Source organism: Nansenia antarctica (assembly GCF_963989245.1).
Source record: "Nansenia antarctica genome assembly, chromosome: 19".
Classification (NCBI taxonomy): Eukaryota; Metazoa; Chordata; class Actinopteri; order Argentiniformes; family Microstomatidae; genus Nansenia; species Nansenia antarctica.
The window spans coordinates 17,740,282-17,750,281 of NC_137692.1; the positions used below are offsets into that span (position 1 = coordinate 17,740,282).

Below are 10,000 nucleotides of genomic sequence, written 5' to 3' on the forward strand. Positions count from 1 at the left end.
GTCCAACAGACAGACAGACAGACAGACAGACAGACAGACAGGTTTACTGTCCAACAGACAGACAGATTTACTGTCCAACAGACAGACAGACAGGTTTACTATCCAACAGACAGACAGACAGACAGACAGACAGACAGACGGGTTTACTTTTCCACACACAGATAGACAGATTTACTGTCCAACAGACAGACAGACAGACAGACAGGTTTACTGTCCAACAGAAAGACAGACAGATTTACTGTCCAACAGGCAGACAGACAGGTTTACTGTCCAACAGACAGACAGACAGACAGGTATACTGTCCAGGGTCCTACCTCTGTAGAAGGTGATTCTAGGGGGTCCTACCGTGATTCTAAGGGGGTCCTACCGTGATTCAAAGGGGTTTCCTACCTCTGCAGAAGTTGCCCTGCTCGTCCGCGGTGAAGCCCGCGCTGCATCTCACCGTCCTGGTGAAGCCGTGGCCGATGGAGCCGACCCGGGAGGGCAGCACCCTGGTCTGGGTTAGGTCGGGGGCCGCGGGGGGGGGCCCGGGGGCCACGGCGGGGGGGTTGGGCACGTTGGGCACGATGGGCTCCCGGAACTGCTCCTGGTCCTCGTTGCTGACGAAGATCTGGGCGTTCTGGGGCAGGCAGAGGTAGCCGCCGAAGTGGTTGATGCACTTCATGCCTCCTTTACACGCCTCGTCCACCAACGCACACTCATCTATGTCTGAGAGAGGGGGGAGGAGGGGGAGGGGGGGGGAGAGAGGAGGAAGGGAGGGGGGGGGGGAGAGAGGAGGGGAAAGGGAGGGGGGGAGAGAGAGGAGGGGAGAGAGGAGGGGAAAGGGAGAGGGAGGGAAAGGGAGGGAGAGAGAGGGGTAGAGAGATAGGGGTAGAGAGAGAGGGGGGGAGGGAGGAGGGGAGAGAGAGAGAGGAGGGGGGAGGGAGGAGGGGAGAGAGGGGGGGAAAGTGAGGGGGGAAGGGAGGGGGGGTAGACAGGGGGGGAGAGAGAGAGAGGGGTAGAGAGAGAGGAGGGGAGGGAGAGAGAGGAGGGGAGAGAGGAGGGGAAAGGGAGAGAAAGAGAAAGGGAGGGGGGGTAGACAGGGGGGGAGAGAGAGAGAGAGAGTGTTTAAATGGTGTGTGTGTGTCTGTGTGTGTGTGGGGGGGGGGAGCCATATGAAGCTATTCAGATGCACCAACACACTAGTGCATACACACTATATGGACAAAAGTATTAATAAGTAAGTAATATGGAGTTGGTCCCACCTCTGCTGCTATAACAGCTTCCACTCTTCTGGGAAGACTTTCTACTAGATTTTAGAATATGGTTGCAGGGATTTGCTCCCATTCAGCTCCCAAGAGCATTAATGAGGTCGGGCGCTGATGTTGGGTGAGAAGGACTGGCTCGCAGTCGGCGTTCCAATTCATCCCAAAGGTGTTGGATGGGGTTGAGGTCAAGGCTCACTTTGTGTATGGGGGCATTGTCATGCTGAAACTGGAAAGGGCCTTCCCCAAACTGTTGCCACATAGCTGGAAGCATACAATTCTCTAGAATCTCATGTCTGCTGTAGCATTAAGATTTCCCTTCACTGGAACTAAGGGGCCTAGCCCAAACCATGAAAACAGCCCCAGACCAGAATTGTGTCCACATACTTTTGTCCATATAGTATGTATGTATGTGTATACATCCAAACCAATAACAACAAATGAAAGTCTATGTAATAACAGTAATAATGCTCATTATTGAAACACTTTAAACACTTAACCTGTTCTTATCGATGCTATTTTTCAGGTTTTCTGCTCGAAATCACATGCCCACAGTGAATAGAATATCACCACAATCACAAGGGCCTTCATAATGATCTTGGTATCAAATGAAAGCTAACACCTGTGGGGTGACTGTAGAAGTGTAATAAAAAAAGAGACTGTATGACAGTTAAAAAGAGAGACTGTATGACAGTTAAAAAGAGAGACTGTATGACAGTTAAAAAGAGAGACTGTATGACAGTTAAAAAGAGAGACTGTATGACAGTTAAAAAGAGAGACTGTATGACAGTTAAAAAGAGAGACTGTATGACAGTTAAAAAGAGACTGTATGACAGTTAAAAAGAGAGACTGTATGACAGTTAAAAAGAGAGACTGTATAACAGTTAAAAAGAGAGACTGTATGACAGTTAATCGTATCGCCACAAGTTTTTTACAGTACCTCTGCAATTCTGCTTCACCGGGTCATACTTGTAGCCGTCTGTGCACTGTGGAGAAGGGAGAGAGTGATATCAGCCATGACACTTTACAAAGTGATTCACACATGTATTGTCTTACTTCACTGCACTTCATGCCACTGGCTTCACTTCTGCTGGTCCCTTATTTCCAATCCATGGTGATGTTTTTTTTTCTTTTCTAAAATTGCATATGATTGTTTTCTCGCAATCTCTTCATCTCTCTCGTTATCTCTGTCTCTCTGTCTCTCTCTCTTTATCTCTCTCTGTCTCTTCATGTCTCTCGTTATCTCTCTCTCTCCCTCTCTTCATCTCTCGCTTTATATCCGTTGTGTTGTACCTCGACTAGTCCACTTGCCGTGTATGAGATGGGCTCCTCTGTGTCCTGTGACAGGACGTGGGTGAAGACGGCGCAGAGACACACGTAGATGCCCAACATAGCGGCGAAGCGACCCGTCTGGAGACGCAGAGGAGTGGTGGGGCAGACAGAAGACATGGGGAGGGGAGGGGGGGGGGAGGGGGAGGGGGGGGGGGGGGGGGGGGAGGGGGAGGGGGGAGGAGAAAAGTGGATTAAGAATGTGAAGATAATTTTTCCTTTGACAGGCAACACGTTTTAATACCCGTCATTACATCACTGGTGGCATCGCCGAGCAAGTGCGAACATCTCCCCCTCGGCTGCTGTTTAAGTTGGCGTCGCTCCAGATAAACCTCCAGGAGAGTTCAGCTCAGTGTTTGTGTGTGTGTGTGTGCGTGTGTGTGTGTGTGCATATGTGCGTATGTGTGTGTATGTATCTGTGTGTGTGTGTGTGTGTGTGTGCACATGTGTGTGTGTGTGTGTGTGTGTGTGTGCACGTGTGTGTGTGTGTGTGTGTGTGTGTGTGTGCACATGTGTGCGTGTGTGTGTGTTTTTCTCTCCAAAAGGATCAGTACGCGTAACGTGCGTAAAAAGACCATTACGCGTCAGTGTGCACAGACTGTAAGATCGCCGTCCTCGAGGTAAACAATTCAGACATCAACATCAAAGACACAATCGTACACTGCAGATTTAAGCCCGACATGTTACTTGACACTTAGGTGTAAGTCCACTACTACCTACGAACAATAACAGCATGCTCCTCACCTGAAAAGACACTTGGAGATCAGGCGCAGCTCGCCAAGTCGTGAGCTTAGAATGATAAGGTTCTATCTCCGTTTAGAATGAGAAGGTTCTATCTCCGTTTAGAATGATAAGGTTCTATCTCCGTTTAGAATGATAAGGTTCTATCTCCGTTTAGAATGATAAGGTTCTATCTCCGTTTAGAATGATAAGGTTCTATCTCCGTTTAGAATGATAAGGTTCTATCTCCGTTTAGAATGATAAGGTTCTATCTCCGTTTAGAATGAGAAGGTTCTATCTCCGTTTAGAATGAGAAGGTTCTATCTCCGTTTAGAATGATAAGGTTCTATCTCCGTTTAGAATGATAAGGTTCTATCTCCGTTTAGAATGATACGGTTCTATCTCCGTTTAGGGCAGTTCAGAGATATTGAGCGTCAACGTTTTTACATTCCATTATGTTTCGTGAGATGGAACCTTTGTATTTTATTAATTACTAACTCAAGAATGTCAACATTTTAAAAATAACACCACACAGGCATTAATAGACACCTAATGGATCAGATTATGTAAAAAAACACATTTTTGACAAAAATGGAGATAGAACCTTATAATTCTAACGTCACGAAGTCCGTCTCACACAAAGTCCCAAACACCTCTGGGTGTCTCTTACCTGCTGGATCTACAGTAACGCCACTGTCGTATGGATGATGGACGTTGGACAGAAGTCTCCCTTCTTGCACTGTTGCGAAACTCTGAAGATATGTGTGTGTTTGGAGGAGGCTGGTCGTGTGTGCGTGTGTGTGTGTGTGTGTGTGTGTGTGTGTGTGTGTGTGTGTGTGTGTGTAGAAACATGCGGTTTGTGTGGTATGCAGGGGGCGGTGTCCAGGACAGGTTGATACGGTAAACGAGGGGGGGAGGTCGGTAAGAGGGTAATCTGGCGCCCTCTGCTGGCCAAAAGACGCACGCAAAGTACGGTGCTCAGTCATTCGGTAGCCTGGGTGTGTGGATGAGAGGTGGATGAGAGGTAGGTAGGACGCTTTGTTTCTCCTTTATTCCAACGGGTTTTCACATGGATGCGAACAGTTTACAAAGAGGCTCGATGTAAATGTCAGGCTTGACGACATATCCTCCGTGTGATAGGCTGGTGTGATTTGACCGATACATCTAACAGGTTCGTGTGTGTGTAGTGTGTGTAGTGTGTGTGTGTGTGTGTGTGTGTGTGTGTGTGTGTCGGGCCTCAGTAATTCCCCTCCTCTCAGAGGAGCAGGTGGTTAAATACTTCTGTCAGCACCCAGTACACACACACACACACACACAGATGTACACACACACACACACACACACACACAGATAAACACCACACACACAAACACACACACACACCCAGTACATCTCATGGTGTTTACAAGATGCCTGCGCTTCAGCAACATCTGCTGGACTTGGCATGGAGACGAGGAAGGAAAAGAGAGAGAGATAGTATTTGTACTCAAGTGTGTGTGTGTGTGTGTGTGTGTGTGTGTGTGTGTGTGTGACAGTGTGACTGTAATAGACCTCCATAGTCCATGGCATGATCCCAGTAATACATGTTTACAATCAGTTGTGACACAGTCTGGTGAAATGGGGAACAAGTCGGCAACCAATTTTGAAACACGGAACTACGTTTCAACGTTGTTGAGAATCACAACACAAACTCGCTAGTCGAGCCAAACTACTGCAACAACACAATGGATCGGGTGAGTAATCCCCACTGCTACCTAGTTAACTATAACACTACGTTATATTGTTAGCAGGCTCACAAAACAAGCTGTGTTAGTTGACTAGCGATGTGTCGTTGATTTTTAACAACGAGGAAATGTATTCCCATTTTTCTGAATAAAAGTCTGAACATGAAATCATATGCATGCCTTTTATTTGACAGGAGTTTCCTGACTGCAGCACATTCAGTGGAGGGTAGTTTGAGTTACTCAGTACACACACACACACACACACACACACACACACACAAACACACACACACACACACACACACAACCGCTGCATGGAGAGAGACGCTTCCAAACTAGAAGGAAGGCGATTTGTACGCTAGTAAATCTACACACACACACACACACACACACACACACAGTTACATATGACCTCAACCAACCCTGGGGTCCACTTCAGACTGAAACTGGACACAAGGGGGACTTACAGAGAGAGAGTGTGTGTGTGTGTGTGTAGACGTCAGTGTGTGTGATGGATCAGAGCTTGGCTCAGGATACAAAGTGTTGCTCATGTTTCACAACGTCTCTATGATCATTATGACCCCATTCCTCCCTACTGAGACTGATACACACACACACACACATATGCATACATACACACACACACATACGCACACACACACACATACACATACACACAGACACACACACACACATACACAGACACACGCGTGCGTGTGTAATGTTCAGACTTTTCTTTTGAAACACAGAACGTGAATTTGAAATGTTTCAATGTTGTAGAGATGGACACACACACACGCACGTGCGTACGCACACACAGACATGTGTATGTCTGTGTGTATGTGTGAATATGTGTTTGTGTGTGTGTGTGTGAATATGTGTTTGTGTGTGTGTGTGTGAATATGTGTTTGTGTGTGTGTGTCTGTGTGAATATGTGTTTGTGAGTGTGTGTTTGTGTGAATATGTGGCATGTGTGTGTGTGTGTGTATGTGAATATGTGTTTGTGTGTGTGTGTGTGAATATGTGTTTGTGTGTGTGTGTGTGTGTGTCTGTGTGTGTGTGTGTATGTGAATTATGTGTTTGTGTGTGTGTGTGAATATGTGTTTGTGTGTGTGTGTGTGTGTGAATATGTGTGTGTGTGTGTGTGTGAATATGTGTGTGTGTGTGTGTGTGTGTGTGTGTGTATGCACAATGGGACTATATTGAGCGTGTCTGGCTCATAAAAGAACAAGAACATGAATCACAAGACATCAAATTGTAATTTTTATTGACTCATAAAACACACAATGCAATGGAGTAAAAACATGCACCACATTCACATGTTCACTTTCTCATCACGCTGGTAATTTATTAGCATGTTGTGTTGTCATGACGACGTACCTGGCTGAATATGCAGTCGACGAATGAGTGGCTAGAGAGAGAGAGGTAGAGAGGGAGAGCAAGAGAAAGAAAGAAAGAGAGAGAGGGGGAGAGAGGGAGAGCAAGAGAGAGACAAAGAAAGTGAGAGAGAGAGGGAGGGACAGAGAGAGCAAGAAGGAGAGAGAGAGAGGTAGAGAGGGAGAGCGAGAGAGGGAGAGAGTGAGAGAGAGCGAGAGAGAGAGAGCAAGAGGGAGAGAGTGAGAGAGAGAGAGCGAGAGAGAGAGAGAGCAAGAGAGAGAAAGAGGGAGAGAGAGGGCAAGAGAGAGAGAGAGATGGAGAGCAACAGTAGATGAACCAGTAGATGAACCAGTAGATGAACCAGTAGATGAACCAGTAGATGAACCAGTAGATGAACGCTGGACTTCCTGACGTTTCCTTGGACGCTGATGGCAGATGGCTGATGTTAGTGCATCAGGTACTGTTGACGGGTCAGGATCAGCCAATCAGTTCCTGATGCAGTAGCATCCACATCAGAGAGAGAGAGAGATCCTTGTCCCCTCCAGGTGCCCAGAGAAACCCAGAGAGAGAGAGAGAGAGAGAGGCCCAGAGAAGAACCAGAGAGAGAGAGAGAGAGAGAGAGAGGCCCAGAGAAGAACCAGAGAAGGTCCAGAGAAGAACCAGAGAAGGTCCAGAGAAGAACCAGAGAAGACCCAGAGAAGAACCAGAGAATAACCAGAGAAGAACCAGAGAAGAACCAGAGAAGACCCAGAGAAGAACCAGAGAAGAACCAGAGAAGAACCAGAAGAACCAGAGAAGAACCAGAGAAGGTCCAGAGAAGACCCAGAGAAGAACCAGAGAAGAACCAGAGAAGGTCCAGAGAAGACCCAGAGAAGAACCAGAGAAGAACCAGAGAAGGTCCAGAGAAGAACCAGAGAAGAACCAGAGAAGAACCAGAGAAGGTCCAGAGAAGAACCAGAGAAGAACCAGAGAAGAACCAGAGAAGGACCAGAGAAGAACCAGAGAAGGTCCAGAGAAGACCCAGAGAAGGTCCAGAGAAGGTCCAGAGAAGAACCAGAGAAGAACCAGAGAAGAACCAGAGAAGAACCAGAGAAGAACCAGAGAAGAACCAGAGAAGAACCAGAGAAGAACCAGAGAAGAACCAGAGAAGAACCAGAGAAGATCCAGAGAAGGTCCAGAGAAGAACCAGAGAAGAACCAGAGAAGAACCAGAGAAGAACCAGAGAAGAACCAGAGAAGGTCCAGAGAAGAACCAGAGAAGGTCCAGAGAAGGTCCAGAGAAAGTCCAGAGAAGAACAGTCAAGATTTCCTACCCTCCTTCCCTACCCTCCTTTCCTACCTCCTACCCTCCTTCCCTACCCCACTAATAATGTAAACATTTAACTCGTATGAACACAACACTAATAATGTAAACATTTAACTCTTATGAACACAACACTAATAATGTACAAATCTAATGCAATCTAATGCACAAATCTCTGTAAACAATATGGTAGAGCACAACAGAGGAGTATTTACTTCCACATTTCAATGCATGCTAATGTGTGTGAGGTGGGGTGTGTGCTTGTGTGTGTGTGTGTGGGGGGGGGGGGGGTTGAACAGTACTTCAAAGGACTGGGGTTAAAAGAAAGCCAAAACAATGTTTTTCTTTTTAGTGGATGATAGAGAGAAGAGAGAGAGAGAGAGAGGGAGGGAGCAAGAGAGAGAGAGAGGGAGAAGGAGAGAGAGTGAGAGGGAGAGCAAGGGAGATAGAGAGAGAGAGAGAGAGAGAGAGAGAGAGAGGGAGAAGGTGAGAGAACGAGGTAGAGCAAGGGAGAGAGAGAGAAGGAGAGAGAGAGCGAGAGAGAGCAGAGACAGAGAGAGAGAGAGCAAGAAAGAGAGGGTGAGAGGAGAGCAAGAGAGAGAGAAGGAGAGAGAAAGAGAGGGAGAGGAGGAAGAGAGGATGGAGGTAGAGAGAGAGAGGGGTAGAGAAGGCGAGAAAGAGAGAGACAGGGAGAGGAGGAAGAGAGGTAGAGAGAGAGAGAGGTAGAGAGAGAGGAGAAGGAGAGGATAGAGAGAGAGAGAGAGAGGAGAAGGAGAGGATAGAGAGAGAGGAGAAGGAGAGGATAGAGAGAGAGGAGAAGGAGAGGATAGAGAGAGAGAGAGGAGAAGGAGAGGATAGAGAGAGAGAGGAGAAGGAGAGGATAGAGAGAGAGGAGAAGGAGAGGATAGAGAGAGAGAGAGAGAGAGAGAGAGAGGAGAAGGAGAGGACAGAGAGAGAGGGTCTCTGGGACACGCTGGTGTAATCACTATGACATCTTTATTGAGTAGGATCCTCCTCCTCTGGGCATCTGCTGCTCTGGTGGAGAGGGGGGGGCAGAGGGGGGGGGAGCAGAGAGGACAGAGGGGGGGGGGGACAGGGCGGGCAGAGAGGACGGGGGGGAGGACAGGGGGCGGCAGAGAGGACAGGGGAGGGGGGGGGGCAGAGAGGACAGGGGGGGGGGGGTTGGCGGGGGGGGCAGAGAGGACAGAGGGGGGGGGGGGGGGACAGGGGAGGTGCAGAAAGGACGCCAGGGGTTGGTGAGGGGGGTGGGAGTCGGGGTGGTTGCTGAGCAGAGGTGCTGAGTTTAGCATAATCCCAGAGTGCATTGTGAGAGCAGCAGACTGGACCACTCACAGTTGCCAGCTGAGATTTCACCAAAACACACAGCAGCAGCGGAACAGGGGGAGGAAGAGGAGGAGGAGGAGGAGGAGGAGGGGGAGGAGGAGGAGGAGGGACACAATAGCCTCTGTCAACAACTGTCCTCTTGGCTCTGTGTGGGCGGGGCTTCACAGGAGAGACCGTTGTCACGGCGACGCGGCTGTAGAGTTGTTTGCGAGGAACGCCGAGGAAGAAACTGTCGAGTTTTTGCAAAAAAACGCGCCGACAGAAAGAAACAAACAAACAAACAAACAAAGAAACAAACAAAGACACGTTTTTACTGGAAGAGAAACCATACCATCCTGCCCCGGACACACACACACTAGACACACACACACACACACACACACACACACACACACACAAGTCTGGCCCCCTCTAGTGGTTGTGGGCTTAAACAACCGCATAGAGAGGGAGAGAGGGAGAGAGGGAGAGAGGATAAAGAGAGAGAGAGAGGGAGGAGGAAGAGAGGATAAAGAGAGAGACAGAGAGGGAGAGAGAGAGAGAGAGAGAGAGGGAGAGAGAGAGGGAGAGAGAGAGAGAGAGAGAGGGAGAGAGAGAGAGGGAAAGAGGGAGAGGAGGAAGAGAGGGAGAGAGAGAGAGGGAAAGAGGGAGAGGAGGAAGAGAGGGAGAGAGAGAGGGAAAGAGGGAGAGGAGGAAGAGAGAGAGAGAGAAGGAGAGAGAGGGATGGAGGAAGGGAGAGAGAGAGAGGGAGAGCAAGAGAGAGAGAGGGGGAGAGGAGGAAGAGAGGATAGAGAGAGAGAGAGAGGGGGAGAGAGGGAGAGACAGAGAGGGGAAGAGAGAGAGAGAGAGACAGTGTCTTTAGGAGTTTGGCCCCCTCTAGTGGTTGTGGCCGGTCCTGCAGGCAGTCAACGCTCCTAATAATCTTTACAATGGGAAGCTCCTATTTACACACAACGACCACTA

General features: G+C 48.5%; 1 protein-coding gene across 1 annotated transcript in view; it reads right to left on the reverse strand.

Moving 5' to 3' along the window:
• LOC308173952 (EGF-containing fibulin-like extracellular matrix protein 1) overlaps positions 1–2,636 on the reverse strand; it is a gene marked incomplete at both ends in the record, with an annotated part of 38,088 nt that extends 35,452 nt beyond the window's left edge. Inside the window, 3 exons of the mRNA XM_080549005.1 lie at positions 391–708; positions 2,185–2,230; positions 2,556–2,636. Of these exons, the coding sequence (XP_080405131.1) occupies positions 391–708; positions 2,185–2,230; positions 2,556–2,636 (445 nt within the window). The remainder of the gene's footprint in view (positions 1–390; positions 709–2,184; positions 2,231–2,555) is intronic.
• Between the last annotated feature and the right edge of the window lie 7,364 nt (positions 2,637–10,000).